This window comes from Engystomops pustulosus, chromosome 11, assembly GCF_040894005.1.
Source record: "Engystomops pustulosus chromosome 11, aEngPut4.maternal, whole genome shotgun sequence".
Lineage (NCBI taxonomy): Eukaryota > Metazoa > Chordata > Amphibia > Anura > Leptodactylidae > Engystomops > Engystomops pustulosus.
This window is the reverse complement of record NC_092421.1, coordinates 20,890,640-20,909,934: the sequence shown is the minus strand read 5'-3', so window position 1 is coordinate 20,909,934 and position 19,295 is coordinate 20,890,640. Positions and strand designations below refer to the sequence as shown.

The 19,295-nt window shown below is 44.2% G+C and overlaps 1 protein-coding gene across 1 annotated transcript; it reads left to right on the top strand.

The window, feature by feature from the left end:
• Positions 1–247: 247 nt before the first annotated feature.
• Positions 248–19,093, top strand: LOC140106470 (intelectin-1-like). Its single transcript, XM_072130922.1, is given in 8 exon segments — positions 248–405; positions 572–699; positions 11,930–12,043; positions 13,372–13,619; positions 14,221–14,379; positions 18,150–18,270; positions 18,355–18,464; positions 18,941–19,093. Coding segments are annotated over 8 exon segments (1,191 nt in total).
• Positions 19,094–19,295: the final 202 nt, after the last annotated feature.

The window sequence follows — 19,295 nt, the reverse complement described above, 5'->3', positions numbered from 1 at the left end:
TCCTGCCTGTCCCCAACCACGATTCTGCCTCACGACTCTGTACCGCGTCTCAGTTGCCGCCGTAGGCAAAGTCGCGCCTTTGGAGTGACCTGGTGGTACCACGCTGCAACAAGTCCAACCCGCTATGTGGCCAGCATTGGTGAAAACCGGGTACCACTTAGACCCCATCCCAGTTGTCAGCTTACGTCATCATCCGCTGTGGTACAGTGGGTCCACTTACCCTGAATCCTGACTGTAAGATCCGGCCATGGATCCCGCCAAGGTTCCGCTAAATGAGTTGGCTGATTTCACTACCATTGTGACCCAGCAGTCCCAGCAGATTGCCGCGCAAGACCAGCAACTTGGACAACTCCCACCATCTTGCAGTAACTGTTGGCGACCCAGCACCAGCGTCCAGTACAGGTGGTACCTTCCATTGCTACGGCTACACTGTCTACTGCTGAACCCAGGCTGCGACAGCCAAGTTATGCAGGCGCTTCATTACCTAATGCCCCTTACATATCGAAATGAAGCGTACACAGTTTGCTACAGAACGGGCTAAGGTGACTTTCGTTATCAATCTACTCTCCAGGAAAGCCCTGGCATGGACCTCTCCCCTCTCTGGGAAAGGAACGACCTTCCTCGCTGAATTACGGTCCGTCTTTGAGGAACCAGCCCGGGCTTCATCTGCTGAGACCGCTCTGATGAATCTATGCCAAGGTACTACTTAGTTGGTGACTATGCAGTCCAGTTCCGTACTTTAGCTTACAAGCTACCTTCAAAAAAAGACTGTCTAGTCAGATCAAAGATGCCCTTTCTGCACAGGACCTGCCGTGTTCCCTGAGCGCCTTGGCTACTCGGATTGACATCCACTTCTCTGAGCACTCAGAGGAGCAGCGAGCTGAACAACGTCCAACGCCTACACCACTTAGCTCCAGTTTTTCAACGACCACCTCATTCATCCTCTGTGTCTACTCCCGAGGAATCCATGCAGGTGGATAGAGCTTGGCTGACCCTCCAAGAGCAATCTATGCAACGACAGGAGAACTTCTGGCTCTATTGTGCCAGCCCGGAACACTTTCTTCAGCATACAGCATCTCATAGCACAAAGGATTCATGAAGTGTCTGCTTAGATAGGTCCCGCCCACATTTTGGAATTTGCAAAGAGCATGACTAAGTGATAGGACCAAAACAGCAATAAAATGGCGTAAAATTGTAATTGTATGGGTGTTAAAAAACAGAAAAAAGGGCTGTGTCTTCTATGGGTTAAACACCAGAGAAATGAGGATAGAATTACTGCAGCATTGTTCTCCTTCCCTTAATATTTCAGACTCATAGGAGCTTGTGGACTAGCCTAAGAACTGTATTGACATGCTCCATTTTATGGTTATAATTAGAGATGAGCGAGCACTAAAATGCTCGGGTACTCGTTATTCGAGACGAACTTTTCCCGATGCTCGAGTGCTTGTCTCGAATAACGAACCCCATTGAAGTCAATGGGAGACTCAAGCATTTTTCAAGGGGACCAAGGCTCTGCACAGGGAAGCTTGGCCAAACACCTGGGAACCTCAGAAAAGGATGGAAACACCACGGAAATGGACAGGAAACAGCAGGGGCAGCATGCATGGATGCCTCTGAGGCTGCTTAATCGCACCATTATGCCAAAATTATGGGCAACAGCATGGCCATGACATGAGTGACCGAATGAGGCTAGATAGCATCTAAAACATGCAATAATTGACCCTGACACTATAGGGGACGGCATGCAGAGGCAGCGGCAGCAGTGGCAGGCTAGAGAGTCTCATGGCGACATACCCTGAATGGACTCAGGTTTCACCAAAGGAGGTGAAATGATTTCCTATGTGAACAAAAGGTTGACGGTATATTTAGTCGATAACACAGCATGGTGGCGACATAGTGACCAAGTTCCATAACGTATCTGGTGAAACACCCGAAAAATGAGCCTGACACAGCTCTTTTGATAAGGGGAAGACATGTGGAGGCAGCCATGGAGACGACTTCCATGATTAAGAGCGACAGTATGGGGCATTCATATTGCGCTGCTATGATTGCAACTTCAGGTCTCCAGCATGGCGGCGACAGATGGGCCACTATGTATCTGGTGAAACACCTGAAAATTCTGCCTGACACAGCTCGTTTGATAAGGGGATGATGTGCTGCATATCCTCTCGTGCTCCAGCGTCTGGGGTATAGAGAGTTGAAATGAGACATTGGTGGACGCTGTGGAGGATCGTGGAGGCAAAATGGACAGGAAACAGCAGGGGCAGCATGCATGGATGCCTCTGAGGCTGCCTAATCTTGGGATGGAGCTGGCGGTCCACTGCCAGGCGAGCTTTCGCCTGTCCAAGCCCCTGTCTCTCGGCTCCTCCCCACCCAAAATGGGCCTGGGGGCCAGAAGCGTTTACTTTGAAAAAATTATAATTTTCAAATCAGGCCGGGTCGTTTGAATATTTCACCTAGGAATAATGGAATAGCATAGTGGTTCTATTTTTAATTGTTTTTACGGAAATGGTTCCATGATTAAGAGCGACAGTATGGGGCATCCATATTGCGCTGCTATGATTGCAACTTCAGGTGTCCAGCATGGCGGCGACAGATGGGCCGAGTTCCATTATGTATCTGGTTAAACACCTGAAAATTCTGCCTGACACAGCTCGTTTGATAAGGGGACGATGTATGGAGGCAGTGAACTAGTAGTAGATTAAAGGTGCTGCAGTTAAAACTATGTTAGTTGGATCTTGAGATGGAGCTGGCGCTCCGCTGCCAGGCGAGCTTTCGCCAATCCAAGCCCCTGTCTCTAGGCTACTCCCCAAACAGCACTTCTAAGAACCTTTTGTATAAGATCAAGTGTAGTAGCGTTCTTATAAGTTTGGGATATGGCGGGTGAGGGGAATGTAAACAGATGCGCAAGAAGCGCTGAAATAATATCGGTAAATGATAAAAGTTTGCCAGTATATTTTGTGGATAACACAGCAGGGTGGCGACAAAGTTAACAAGTTTGATGTGGAATCCATGAAAACAACACAAAATTCTGCCTGACACAGTTCGTTTGATAAGGAGACAATGTATGGAGGCAGCTATATGGACGACTTTTGGAGGCAGCTATGGCGATGACGTGTGGAGGTAGCAATGGAGACAACGTGTGGAGCCAGCTAAAAAGACGACATGTGGAGGCTGCTATGGAGACAATTTAATTTTGATAGTGCCTGTATGTGGCAGTCCAAAAAAGTTTTCAAACCAGAGGAGCAGGTAGGTGGTCCTCCAGAAAAATTAAATAAATTGAGTGCCTGTATGCGGCAGTCCAAAACATTTTTCAAACCAGAGGAGCAGGTAGGTGGTCCTCCAGAAAAATTAAATAGATTGAGTGCCTGTATGTGGCACTCCCAAAAATTGCTTAAAACAGAGGACCGGGTAGGTGGCCCTCCAGAAAAATTAAATACATAGAGTACTATAGCTAGAGCCAGTTGGCCCTGGCAAAAAATAGCCAGTTTCCTATGCTTTAGTGTACAAAGAGGAGGAGAAGGAGGACAATGAGGAGGAGGAGTGCATACATTATTCAGGTTGAGCTTCTTTCACCTGGTGGAGAATGAAAATCCGGAGAAATCCAGGCTTTATTCATCTTGATAAGCGTCAGCCTGTCAGCGCTGTCAGTCGACAGGCGTGTACACTTATCGGTGATGATGCCACCAGCTGCACTGAAAACCCGCTCGGACAACACGCTAGCGGCAGGGCAGGCAAGAACCTCCAAGGCGTACAGCGCCAGTTCGTGCCACATGTCCAGCTTTGAAACCCAGTAGTTGTAGGGATCTGTGTGATCATTTAGGACGATGGTATGGTCAGCTACGTACTCCCTCACCATCTTTCTGTAAAGATCAGCCCTACTCTGCCGAGACTGGGGACAGGTGACAGTGTCTTGCTGGGGTGACATAAAACTGGCAAAGGCCTTGTAAAGCGTACCCATGCCAGTGCTGGAAAAGCTGCCTGCTCGCCTACTCTCCCTCGCTACTTGTACCGCAGAAGTACGCCCTCTGCCGCTAGCGCTGTCAGTAGGGAGATACTGTTTCAGCTTGTGCACCAGGGCCTGCTGGTATTCATGCATTCTCACACTCCTTTCCTCTCCAGGGATGAGAGTGGAAAGATTTTGCTTGTACCGTGGGTCCAGGAGAGTGAATACCCAGTAATCGGTGCTGGAATAAATTCTTTGAACGCGAGGGTCACGGGATAGGCAGCCTAGCATGAAATCTGCCATATGTGCCAGAGTCCCAACGCGCAAGAATTCACTCCCCTCACTGGCCTGACTGCCCATTTCCTTCTCCAACTCCTCTTCTTCTGCCCATACACGCTGAACAGTGAAGGACTGAACAATGGTCCCCTCTTCTGTCTCGCCAACATTCTCCTCCTCTTCCTCCTCATCCTCCTCCACCTCCTCCGATATGCGCTGAGAAACAGACCTAAGGGTGCTTTGGCTATCAACAAGGGAATCTTCTTCCCCCGTCTCTTGTGACGAGCGCAAAGCTTCCGACTTCATGCTGACCAGAGAGTTTTTCAACAGGCCAAGCAGCGGGATGGTGAGGCTGATGATGGCGGCATCGCCGCTGACCATCTGTGTTGACTCCTCAAAGTTACTCAGCACCTGACAGATATCAGACATCCACGTCCACTCCTCATTGTAGACTTGAGGAAGCTGACTGACCTGACTACCAGTTCTGGTGTAAGTTGACATCTGGCAGTCTACAATCGCTCTGCGCTGCTGGTAAACTCTGGATAACATGGTTAATGTTGAATTCCACCTCGTGGGCACGTCGCACAACAGTCGGTGAGCGGGCAGTTGGAGGCGGCGCTGCGCTGCCCTGAGAGTGGCAGCATCTGTGCTGGACTTCCTGAAATGCGCACAGATGCGGCGCACCTTCGTGAGCAAATCAGACAGATTGGGGTATGTCTTGAGGAAACGCTGAACTATGAGATTTAACACATGGGCCAGGCATGGCACATGTGTCAGTCTGCCGAGTTGCAGAGCCGCCACCAGGTTACGGCCGTTGTCACACACAACCATGCCTGGCTTCAGGTTCAGCGGTGCCAGCCACAGATCAGTCTGCGCCGTGATGCCCTGTAATAGCTCTTGGGCGGTGTGCCTTTTATCGCCTAGGCTCAGCAGTTTGAGCACCGCCTGCTGCTGTGCCTAGAGCTACCGACTGATGGCGCCATGCCCACGGATGGTAATTCGGAGGAGGAGGAGGTGGAGGAGGGGTGGGAGGAGGAGGAGGCATAGTAGGCCTTTGAGACCTGGACCGAGGTAGGCCCCGCAATCCTCGGCGTCGGCAGTATATGAGCAGCCCCAGGGTCAGACTCGGTCCCAGCCTCCACCAAGTTAACTCAATGTGCCGTCAGCGATATATAGTGGCCCTGCCCGGCAGCACTCGTCCACGTGTCCGTGGTCAGGTGGACCTTGTCAGAAACGGCGTTGGTCAGGGCACGGATGATGTTCTCTGACACGTGCTTGTGCAGGGCTGGGACGGCACATCGGGAAAAGTAGTGGCGGCTGGGGACCGAATACCAAGGGGCGGCCGCCGCCATGAGGTTTCGGAAGGCCTCGGTCTCTACCAGCCTATAGGGCAGCATCTCCAGGCTAAGCAACTTGGAGATGTGGACCTTGAGGGCTTGGGCGTGTGGGTGGGTTGCGCTATACTTCCTTTTGCGCTCCAGCGTCTGGGGTATGGAGAGCTGAACGCTGGTGGATGCTGTGGAGGATCGTGGAGGCGAATATGGGGTTTTCGCACGGGAGGTGTTTGGGCCGTGGTCCTGGGCAGGGGGCTGACTAGCAGATGACACAGGGGAAGGAGCAGTGGTGTGCCCGGCCGGAGGTGAACGGGCTTGGTGCCATTGAGTGGGGTGTTTAGCATTCATATGCCTGCGCATACTGGTGGTAGTTAAGCTAGTAGTGGTGGAACCCCTGTTGATCCTGGTTTGGCAAAGGTTGCACACCACAGTCCGTCGGTCATCCGGTGTTTCTTTAAAGAACCTCCATACTTCTGAAAATCTAGCCCTCGCCACGGGAGCTTGACTACGGGAAACATTTGGCGCTGATGCACCAGCTCTGGCCCTGCCTCTCCGTCTGGCCCCACCACTGCCTCTTCCAACCTGTTCTGCTATAGGACTCGCCTCCGTCTCAGAAGCACTGTGTTCACCCGGCCTATCAACCCAGCTTGGGTCTGTCACCTCATCATCCTCCGATCCCTCAGTCTGCTCCCCCCTCGGACTTCCTGCCCTGACAACAACTTCACCACTGTCTGACAACCGTGTCTCCTCATCGTCCGACACCTCTTTACACACTTCTTCCACTACGTCAATAATGTCATCATCACCCACAGACTGCGACTGGTGGAAAACCTGGGCATCGGAAAATTGCTCAGCAGCAACCGGACAAGTGGTTTGTGACTGTGGGAAGGGTCCAGAAAACAGTTCCTCAGAGTATGCATGTTCAAATGCCAAATTTTTCTGGGAGGGGGCAGACTGGGGGGAAGGAGGCTGAGGTGGAGGAGCTGGAGGAGTGCTGATTTCGGTGACATGGGTGGACTGCGTGGAAGACTGACTGGTGGACAAATGGCTAGAAGCATTGTCCGCAATCCACGACATCACCTCTTCGCACTGTTCTGGCCTCAACAGTGCTCTACCACGAGTCCCAGTAACTTCAGACATGAACCTAGGGAGTGTAGCTCTGCGGCGTTCCCCTGCTCCCTCATCAGCAGGTGGTGTCTCACCCCGCCCAGGACCACGGCCTCTGACCCCTGCAGTAGTTAGACGCCCACGTCCACGCCCTCGTCCTCTACCCCTAGCCCTCGGGTTAAACATTTTCCAAATTAAAGTGTAAACTTTTAATTTTTTTTTTTGTGTTTATTTTTTTTTTTTTTTTTTTAACAAAACAATGCTATCCTATTGCTATGGCTAGTTTCTAACCTACACTGACAGCACACACCTGGATTTTGTGCTGTGCCTGATGACTTTGAGCTATAAAATGAAACAAAGGTAAAAAAAAAAATAAATCAGCAGACTCTGCCTAATTCTAATCAAACCCCTAATAAATTGTCCCACTTCGGTGTTTGAGGTGGATATGTGTGTCACTAAGAGCTAAACACAACGGTCGCAGGTCTCCCAGCAAATTCCTCACAATATGGTACTAGCTGCACTACTAGTGCCAGCAAGCCCAGCCACAAGCAAACAAAAAAAAGGAAAATATAACGCTATTGTAGGCCTAAGTAAGCCGTTGGGGTTCTCCTATGGCTATTTTGTAGCCTACAATGAGAGCACACTGCTTTGCAAGATGAGTTTGAGCTATAAAATGAAATAAAGGTAAAAAAAAAAAAAATCAGCAGACTCTGCCTAATTCTAATCAAACCCCTAATAAATTGTCCCACTTTGGTGTTTGAGGTGGATATGCGTGTCACTAAGAGCTGAACACAACGGTAGCAAGTCCCCCTGCAAATTCCTCACAATATGGTACTAGCTGCACTACTAGTGCCAGCAAGCCCAGCCACAAGCAAATAAAAAAAAAAATGTATAACGTTATTGTAGCCCTAAGAAGGGCTGTTGGGTTCTTGTAGAATCACTCCTGCCTAACACTATTCTAATAGAACACCCTAACGCTTTCCCTGACCAGCAGCAGCTCTCTCCCTAGCGGCATCCAGACACAGAATGATCCGAGCAGCGCAGGCAGGGGCTAGTCTATTCCAGGGTCACCTGATCAGGCCAGCCAACCACTGCTTTCGACGTGTAAGGGTACCACGTCATGCTGGGTGGAGTGCAGAGTCTCCTGGCTTGTGATTGGCTCTGTTTCTGGCCGCCAAAAAGCAAAACGGCGGGAGATGCCATTTTCTCGAGCGGGCGAAGTATTCGTCCGAGCAGTTTCGAGTACGCTAATGCTCGAACGAGCATCAAGCTCGGACGAGTATGTTCGCTCATCTCTAGTTATAATCTGTACTATACACATTGCGCTATATCTGGACCCTGATAATATTTGTTGAAACCAATCGGGTCATTTGGTAAGCTGGCTGGGAGAATCATTCTGTGTCTACTAGGAGTTTGAGGCCACTGTGCACCATTACAGAAAAAAAGGAAAGTTTTAAAGTTTAAGTTTAAGTTTTTTAAGTTTTAAAACGCAGGGTTTTTTCGCTCATTTCTCGCTCTCCACCTTAAAAAATCCATAATTTTTTCATTTTTCCCGTGTACAGAGCTTTGTGAGGGCTTATTTTGTACGTAACAAATTTTACTTTACCGTGATGTTATTTATTATTCCATGCCGTGTACTGGGAAGCAGGAAAAAAATTCCAAATGTGGAAAAATTGAAAAAAAAGCATGTGCGTCACGTTCTTGTAGGCTCAGTTTTTACGACTTTCACTCTGTGCTCCAAATAACACTTCTACTTTACTCTTTGGTTCAGTGCGATCGCGGTGATACCAAATTTATACAGGTTTTATTGCAGTTTAATACATTTTCAAAAATTAAAGGAACGCGTATGAAAATTTTTTAAACATTTTTGCCATTTTCTGACGCTAATAACTTTTTCATACTTTGGTGCACGGAGCTGGGGGAGGTGTAATTTTTTTGTGAAATGAGCCGACGTTTTCATTGCTACCATTTTGAGGACTAAGCAACAATTTCGGGGGAGCGATGATCAGAAGAAACATGGCGGCGCCCATGCGTCGGCATGTTTTAAGTGCTGCCGGCGACTTTGCCGGCGGCAGAGAGAAGGTTAACACCCTCGATCGGTGCAAGCGCCGACCGCAGGTTATAGCGACGGTTCGCTATATGCAGCAAAGCCCATCTCTGTATGAAGAGGGTTCAGCCCGTGAGGCCTCTTCATAAACCCTTCATAGCTCTGCGGTGGATATATCCCCTTTTTTATTTTCAGTGCATTTTGCTACATTATACTCTGCATTTGTTCTTTTTATCTAAACATTTTAGACTCATAAGTGCATACTAGTCTGGGTACTGTATTGCCTTTAGCTGTACTTTGGATGAATTGATGTTGTCACATGTTTGTATTAGATGTTCTGATTTTACTTTGTTCTTTCTTTGATGTCAGGCTGACATAGTGGGGAACATTTACTATATGCAGAGTACCTGTGTAGTGTGCAGAGGCTGATATTCAGGATTTCTGGCTCACATTCTTCATGAATCTGGCGCTGGAGAGTGCGCCACTTTTTTTCCTGGTGCTCCTTTAACATGGGGCGTGCGACACACATTTACCCGTTTGTGTAACTGGGAAACAGTTGGGGTGTATTCCTTTTTTAATTGTTTTTATATTGTTCTGTCCGGGTACTGTAGTATTTTGTGCACATGTATAGTTCATCAATACAGATTTGTCTTATTTTGGCTACTTGACACAGGGTTTTGTGCATTTTTCACTGTCTAGATACTTCATTGCATTTAGTTGTGTTTTCTCTGCATAAATCAACAGTGTCTTCATGTTTGCATTTAGATGTTCTGATTCTCTTTTGTTCTTTCTACTGAAAGTTCTTACATAAAGACCTTCATGTCACCCTGACATAATGTCCCTATTTTATTTATTGAAAATGATCGTACTCTAACAAAAGCTCCATCAGGAATCTATTTTAACAAGTACACGTTTGCACAATATTACAAACAGGACGTAGATATATGTATCTTAATCAGAAGGCAAAGCAGATGTGTATAGAAAATTGGTATGTTTAATTAAGTACAAAATCAAAAATTAAAAACATTTAAAAGCCCATACTGGGTACACTACAAAAAAAACCCTAATTCCAGGTCTCGGGTAAAAGAATAGTAGGATACACTTATATTGAATCCATGTAATATAGTCACACAGACATAGAAATAAAGTGCACTGTTCAAGGCAGCTGTTGTCTGTAAGTATGGTTCATATATAAGGCGCACTGGACTATAAGGCGCACCTTTGACTTCTTGAAATGTCTTGAAATACCTTGAAATGTTACTTTTGAGTTAGACTTTATGGTTGAGATGGTTATGAGGACCTCACTCCTCTCGTGCCATACGAATGTTTGTGCTCTGTCATGTTTTATTATATTTGTATTTGTCCCCTATGATTTGTAAAGTGCTACGGAATATGATGGCGCTATATAAATAAAGATTATTATTAATACAACTGGACATCTCAATAGCTTTAATCTGTTTCTAGATAATTTTTTAAATAATTGTAAATGGATACAATACCTGTATACAATACAATATGTGTTTCTTTATAAAATGTAGGTATTCTTATATTATTATTACTGATAACGATTGGATCTTTCAGCATGTTCCCACGAATACTTTGAGGAATATTGCTCACTTGAGTCATTGCACAGACAATGGCTTTTTTACCTAAGAAGGTGGTGACCTCTTTCAGCTATGTTCAAGTTTGCCAATTATGCAAAACCGTAACTAGCCAACCAAAAGAATGTACAATAACACTATAAAAGCAGTCAATTCTCAAGGGGAATCAAGTGCCTTCAGTGGAAGTATCACAGTGGAAGTGTCTCAGAGTTGGTACGACCGCTTTTGCCCATTCCATCTTTTAGGATGGGTCAACAATATTTACAGATATAATTATATTAAATTATAATAATATGATTTTTTCCATCTTTTTTAGCCAAAAATGTGGATTCACGCACTGTTAGTTCTTCCATTAGCTCTGTCTGGAGCTTGCTCCATATGTGGTGAGAACTTTTGGGTTAGCCTTCATTCTTGAGATAATGACTTGTGGGATTACTTTGGCTTGTTTCTCTATAAGGTTTACATTTTTTAAATTGCACATAAATATATTAGAGCTTTGGGCATTTCTGAATGGAAAACATTTTTGTAATCTTATAATTCTTATTTTTTTTTTATAATTATTATCTTTTTTTGTCTTCTAAAAAAAATCTCTAATTTTGGATATTTCTATCTGAGATTGATAATGGAGATATATATATATATATATATATATATATATTGCATCCTAGATCTGTAGGTAAATTTGGTCATGTGAAAAGCTGCATACTGTACATGAGTTTTTTTTTTTCTTCATTGAGTTACATATTTATTTTTGTGATAAACATTTCACAGGGTTTGTGATAACTGCTTTCTCTCCTGGTACATAGAGTCTATTGAGTTAATCACTAAAGTTAAAGAGAACCTGTCAGGCAAATTAAGCCACCCAAAATAAAGACTCCGTTAAAAACTATGATTAAAAAGCATTGCCCTTATCCCTAAATGGTTCCTCTTACAATCAATTTGTAAACTTATATACAACTCACTTGATTTGAGTCATTTAGACTGTGAGTCCTGCATATTAAATTTTACTTACATTCCTGATGGACAGGTCTCAGTACTATGATATTCTGCTGTATGGAACATGGAGAGAGAACTCTGTTATATCATTGGGCACTTAAAGTCATGTGACCAGGATGACATCATCTAAGGTTCTGTTACATCTTAAATGTCTACCCATGTATGTATCTGATCACATGAAATCACAGGATCCTCCATGGGGGATGATGAGAAGTAGAAATCCATGGAAAATGGGGAGGAATAGAAGTCCATGGAGCCAACAAGTGATTAGATGCATACATGGGGTAGAAGGGGGTACAAATGTAACAGGACCTTAAATGATGTCACTCTGGTGACATGACAAGCTGAGAAGAGACATGGAAGGTGTTGGCCAAGCAGGACACCCTCTCCGATGCCAGGTAATATAACATAAAGTTGATTTATGTGGATGTAAGGGAACATGTTTAGCTAAAAAAGGGTGTCAGGTAGTTAATAGGGGTCTATAGGAACCCATCATTAGCTGTATTTGTGAAAACGTGGTGACAGGTTCCCTTTAACTTCATAAACTATATATTTAATATACTGGACACTGATGTTAACTTACTTATTCTGATAACAAAATATTCTAAATTTCTATTCTTAGAGGATGCTTCTGCTTTTGAGAAGAAGCAAAGCATTTTGAACCTGTTGGCAAGCTGGGATGACAGCTCTACAAGGAGCTGCAAGGATATCAAAGCTTCTAATATAAATGCAAAGGGTGAGGACAAATGTATTGCCAGTCCAGAGCATGTGTGAACTGCGAAACCCATTGAAATAATTCACATAAGAGAAAAATTCACTTGAACCAGTCAGTATTTCGGTGACTGGGATCTTTTATCTCTATACTTATGGAACAGGTTGGGGTGTGTTGAATAATCACTTGTAGACTAGTTTTTTGTCCTAGTATATACTGTTAGCCACCTTGATAAACATGCATAAAGTTTATATGACGAAGTCATAAAGAATATTTTTATAATTAAAGTTTTTGCCATCTATTGATGTGATATTATAATAATGAGTAACTACCTGTGATGAACGGATCCAAACCCTACTATTTCGGTCCATACCGAATGTTGAGGGGTAAAAAAAGTTTGGGATAACCTGGGAAAGCTAGGTCTGAGCAGCCAATCAACCAGCTTTTAGCTCCTAGCAACCTATTGCCCATTATGCGCATGGGTGTGATTGGCCAGGCTAACACGTGACCCGGCTGTAAGAGAGGGGGTAACATCTCAAAACCTCATTACAGTCAGAGCCATGGAAAGGCTATTGCTGGAGATAGGGACAGGCAGATAAAACTTACGATTTAATAATTGCCCTTTTCAGTACAACTGGGTAAGGAAAGGAGGCTGTTATATAAAGGGCGGTTTCTAGGTACTTTTTTGTACAGGATGAAAATTGCACCCTCCCCCCAAGTTATTAAAATATATAGAATGCACCCCAATTTTTAGCATAAACAGCCCCCCACAAATTAAAAATATTAGAGACATTACAGTGTATACAGCACTATCCCAACTAAGGTACCTTCGACAATGCTCCCCCAAGTTAATTCAAACAAATACAGTGATCTCCCCTTCAATTAAACAGTGTCTTCCAAGTTATGATATTGTACTATGAATTTTTATAAAAGCGATTTACATGTATTCTTCACCAGTACAAAGCTTAGTACATAAATTCAGCACCAGTATGGAGTTCAATACATTTTACATGTGTACAGAACCCCCATAATGAATGAATACATGCAGTCCATCCTTTAACCCCTTTCACGTGCGCCATACGAGTACGGCATGTAGGGTCCCGGTGCATGGAGAGGGCTCACGGACCGAGCCCTCTCCATAGCCGGTAAGTATTTGCTGCATAATGTAGCATTTTATGTTTTTATTTTAAGTACTTTCCCTACCCTATTTTTGTCAGAATTCTACCCCTTACTACCCCTTTTGATTTAACAATCAAAGTGTAAATGTAGACTTCAATAAAACAGATGCCTATTGTTTACTGTAACTGTGGTTCAAGGAAAGGGTCAGTACTATCTTATCTAGTGTTTTTCAGATGGATTATATACATTGACCACTGAAAATGGATGAAGGTATCAGACCTACTGTGACATGACAACTGATGGTGGAGGGTGGACATTGGTGGCCAGTGTCCATGTGAATAACATGAATGGTAAATGTACAGTAGGAGATCGCTGGTCCAGCCAGCAAGGAAATGACATCAACAACCCAAAAGGAGAAGGCAACTGGGACAACTTTGCCACATTTGGACTCCCTGATGGAGCTACCAGCGATGATTATAAGGTGAGACAATTTTTTTTTTTAAATTTAATTTCCCTTCTACTTTTCTTTGTTGTACCTAAGGTGCTCTAATACTTTTATATATTGTATATTTTAAATATATAGTGCACTCTGGGTGAATAAAGTGCTCTCACATATTTGACCGAACTATTAGAGTACTGCCGTTTTTTTATTCTATCTATATAGAAATCTATCATTATTTATACAAGAACAAATGCACGTACAAAATACAAAAAGTACAAGTGGAAGGAAGAAACTTCTCATGAGGTGTCACAATCTATATGGTACGGTGTTCCAAGACTTCCATTGGCAACTTTGTATGTTATTTTTCCTGATATATACCGTATATAATGGGAAAACAAGTTCATTATAAAAGTTTTATAAAGAGTATTAGAAAAAAAACTCTTTATAAAAACTTTATGTCGCTTTTTAAAATAATATAGATTTGGCACAAAAAAATATATTTTCATAGAAATAAAATAATTTTCCTAAGAAAACATATAGTATATACTATTATTGGTTGAAAATACTTTCTGTCTATGTAGGGTTATTTCATTAACATGGTGACATCATGACTGAACTACACATTCACTTTGTTTTGTAGAATCCTGGCTATTTTGATATTGCAGCCAAAGATCTGGGCTTGTGGCATGTTCCCAATAATACGCCCTTGAAACAGTGGAGGAATACTGCTCTTCTGAGATATCGGACAAACAATGAATTCTTCACCCAAGAGGGCGGTAACCTCTTCCAGCTATACAAGGTAAGTACTCCATCAAATTCCAAAACTTTTGTTGTATTTCCTTTTGTCAACTTTGTACAGTCACCCCTGTTTCCTCAAATGAAAAAATCATTAGTTTTCAGTACAAGAGCATTTGGTATAGAGGACCTTTCATCACCTCACATGGAGATTAACATACCAAATGTAGGACCGGCTATTCAGAAGCACTTTGCCCACAATTGAGATATCAGTCCCAGTATCTGACTGTTGTAATCCTGTGGACTGTCAGAGAGGAGGTGCAGGAGCAGAAAATCATTGCTGACACTGTCCAGCAGTCAGCAGTAGACAGTTTCAGACACGTTACTGTGGAGTACACATTGTGATCTTTCACACATCGGGGGGAAAATGATGTTTTGCGCCAAAACAAATGTCTAAAATGCCTTCCGACACGTTTTTGTCCATTTTCCAATTCGTCCGAAAAAGGTGGGTGACCTTGCAAATGGGAGGCATGGTTTCAGAGAAAGGGGCGTGGTCGTATGGAAATTAGCTAAAAGCAGGTCTAAAAGTAGAACTAGACAGTCCAGGTTCATTATCACAATAATGAATCTGGTACAGCACAAGACTTCTGGCTTCTGCAGATTTGTTACATTGTTGGCACATTGTAATGAATCCTATGTTAAAATGCTGTATACTGCAACACAGTAGTATTGCATTATATGGTAGGAAGCATTCCCAAAAACACAATTTCCCTCCCCAATCTGCTCCTATCCTTGTGTTAACCCCCCCCCCCCCCCATTGTCTGCCCCCCCACGAACTTTTAAGTGCATTGTGATAGTAGGAGTAGTAATTGGAGTAGTGTATGTAGTGTGTGGAGGAGGTAGTATTGCACGCTGTCTGTGGAGGAGGTAGTAGTGCAGAGGAGGTAGTAGTGCACACCGTCTGTGGAGTAGTTAGTAGTGCAGAGGAGGTAGTAGTGCAGAGGAGGTAGTAGTGCACACCATCTGTGGAGTAGGTAGTAGTGCAGAGGAGGTAGTAGTGCACACCATCTGTGGAGTAGGTAGTAGTGCAGAGGAGGTAGTAGTGCACACCATCTGTGGAGTAGGTAGTAGTGCAGAGGAGGTAGTAGTGCACACCATCTGTGGAGTAGGTAGTAGTGCAGAGGAGGTAGTAGTGCACACCATCTGTGGAGTAGGTAGTAGAGCAGAGGAGGTAGTAGTGCACACCATCTGTGGAGTAGGTAGTAGTGCAGAGGAGGTAGTAGTGCACACCATCTGTGGAGTAGGTAGTAGTGCAGAGGAGGTAGTAGTGCACACCATCTGTGGAGTAAGTAGTAGTGCAGAGGAGGTAGTAGTGCACACCATCTGTGGAGTAGGTAGTAGTGCAGAGGAGGTAGTAGTGCACACCATCTGTGGAGTAAGTAGTAGTGCAGAGGAGGTAGTAGTGCACACCATCTGTGGAGTAGGTAGTAGTGCAGAGGAGGTAGTAGTGCAGAGGAGGTAGTAGTGCACACCATCTGTGGAGTAGGTAGTAGTGCAGAGGAGGTAGTAGTGCACACCATCTGTGGAGTAGGTAGTAGTGCAGAGGAGGTAGTAGTGCACACCATCTGTGGAGTAGGTAGTAGTGCAGAGGAGGTAGTAGTGCACACCATCTGTGGAGTAAGTAGTAGTGCAGAGGAGGTAGTAGTGCACACCATCTGTGGAGTAGGTAGTAGTGCAGAGGAGGTAGTAGTGCACACCATCTGTGGAGTAAGTAGTAGTGCAGAGGAGGTAGTAGTGCAGAGGAGGTAGTAGTGCACACCATCTGTGGAGTAGGTAGTAGTGCAGAGGAGGTAGTAGTGCACACCATCTGTGGAGTAGGTAGTAGTGCAGAGGAGGTAGTAGTGCACACCATCTGTGGAGTAGGTAGTAGTGCAGAGGAGGTAGTAGTGCACACCATCTGTGGAGTAGGTAGTAGTGCACACGGTCTCTGAAGGAGGTAGTAGTGGACACCGGATGTGAAGGAGGTAGTAGTGCACACGGTCTCTGAAGGAGGTAGTAGTGGACACCGGATGTGAAGGATGTAATAATGCAACCATGTGTGGAGGAGGTAGAAGTGCAGAGGAGGTAGTATTGCAACCGTGTGTGGAGGATGTAGTAGTACACGCCGTCTGTGGAGGAGGGAGTCCTGCACAAATATTTGGAGGAGGTGCACGCTGTCTGTGGAGGAGGTAATAATAGTAAACTTGTGTGTGGAGGAATGTGTAGCATATTTGTGTGTGGAGTAGGGAGTAGTGCACACGTGTTTGGAGAACAGAGTTCTGCAAGCCATCTGGGGAGGAGGTAGTAGCGCACCCATGTGTTCCTGGGATCGACAGGGGACATCCCCCTTAAAGTACCCTAGAGAGACTAAAATAGTTAAAAAATAAACAATAAAAATCACAAACATGTTAGTCATCACTGCATCCCAAAATGCCAGATCATTTACAATTACATACCATTACAATTATATACAGCCCCCTATAACTATATATAGCCCCCTATAATAACTATATGTCTCCCTATAATAACTATATACAGCCCTCTATAATAACGATATATAGCCTTTTATTATAACTATATACAGTCCCCCTACAATAGGTATATACAGCCTCCCTATAATAATTATATACAGTCCCACTATAATCATTTAATACAGCCTTATATTACAGCTATAGATAGCCTCCCTATAATAACTGTATATGCCCCCCCCCCCCCCGATAATAGCAATATACAGTATACAATTATACAGTGCTATGTGACTAGGCACTTGTGCCCTGGGTGTGGCTGTAGAGGAGCAGTTTCAAACTGCTCCTCCGTGTGTACTTCAAATATATGAAAACGCCCCTTGCTCCTCCATAGCCACTCCTAGGGGACAAGTGCCTAGTGCCTATACAGCCTCCCTATAATAACTATATACAGTCCCCCTATAATAACTATATACAGCCTTATATTATAACTATATACACCCCCCATAATAGCTATAAACTGCCTCCCTATAATAACTATATACAGTCCCCCTATAATAATTATATACAGCCTTTTATTACAACCTCCCTGTGTCCTTTTCAAATATATAAAAATGCCCATCCACTGTCTTAGCGACGCCCCTGCTCCTCCATAGCCACTCCTAGGGGACAAGTGCCTAGTCACAGAGTACATGTCATTGAAAGGTACTATATAACAAATCTTTTTTTCTGTAAAAACTCTTTGGCAGTCTATGTACTATGATCCGTGGGGACTGGGGGATGCTAAAAATGTGTTTCCTGCTGACAGGTTCCCTAAAAGTGCTATATACAGCAGAAGCAGAAGACATAGGAGCTTCTAAGGGCACAATATGAGAGGGAAAACTGCCGGGGGTAAATTAAGAGGAGAGACTACTAGAGCTGTACAATAAAATGGGAGCTGCTGGAGGGTGTGGGCACAATAAGGGGGTGGGGTACAATGATATTTGGAGATGCTTGGGAGAACAATATAAGTGGGAGCTTCTAGGGGCACAATAAGAGGGTGAATTGCTGGGGGTACAAAAGAGGGGGAGCTGCTGGAGGTTGTGGGCACAACAAGGGGGACAATGATATTTTGAGATGCTTGGGAGCACAATATGAGGGGGCTTTATTATGAGGGGAAACTGGGGAGACAATATCAGAGGGGCTACAATGTGAGGAGTGGGGAGGGGGCACTAAGGCACTTATCGATGCAGATCTTGTCCTTCTACAAAAGTTGAAACTTATGTTATTGCCATAATTGCTTGTTAGGATGTACATAGCATATCAATGCAGTCTTTATGATTTTGTTCAGAAATACCCAGTGGCATACGGTATTGGAAGTTGTCCTGCAAATAATGGACCTGCTGTTCCTGTTGTGTATGACTATGGAAATGCCGAAAAGACAAAATCGTATTACTCACCAGAGGGCGCAAGTAAGATTGTTTGTAACTGTATATTAATATAATATACACTGTAGACTTCGGCCATACTATAATAGCGTCTGTGTGTTTCTGCAGAAGAGTTCAATGCTGGTTATGTGCAGTTCCGAGTATTTAATTATGAAAAAGCAGCCCTGGCTCTATGTCCTGGAATGCGCGTCCCAGGCCCACTATGCAATGCAGAACATGTAAGTAATAGATGTGGCCGAATTCTTTTGATACATTTTGAAAGATTACCTGTCATTAATTTCTATAGATGTAAGGCTACACTCAATGGCTACACTCAATGGGGCACATTTACAGTGCAGAATACAGTTTGCCTGTGTATAGTGCAGGGTGCGCCAGATTCAGGATTTCTGGGTCATGTTCTTCATGAATCTGACACCACCTTTTTCGTGGTGCACCTTTAACATAGAGCGTCCAACACACTTCTATCGGACTTTGCATGATAAAACTGGCACATGGTCCGACTCAGCACCAGAACGCCCTTTAATGTGTGTTGCGTGGATGACTAGGGCAGCTGAGCCACAAAAGGGTCAATTGTGGTGCAGATACTTCTTAAATACCTGTTTGTACCTAAAAGAGTGTGAAAAAGTGGCGCACAGCCCTTAGTAAATGTGCCCCAATATGAACAGCTGGTCTAATCATCTTCATGTACTTCCAGTTCTGCATTGGTGGAGGCGGCTACTTCCCAGAGGGAAACCCCAAACAGTGCGGAGACTTTGCAGCCTATGATTGGAGTGGTTATGGAACATATTTTGAATGGAGTAGCAGCAAGGAGATCACTGAAGCTTCTGTTCTCCTCTTCTACCGTTGATCTCTGCTATTCTTGATTTTTTTTTTGCTTTCATAGTCATTTTAAGAAAAGCTTCATATATATACAAATTTGATCTCTTTAAACCCTAGAGACACATTTAATGTTCTATGGGCCTAGAAAATGATGAGAAAATAAAATATTAAATGTTACATGGTCTGTATTTTTTTTTTATTCAAGCTTGTATATTGGCTGTTTGTAGGAA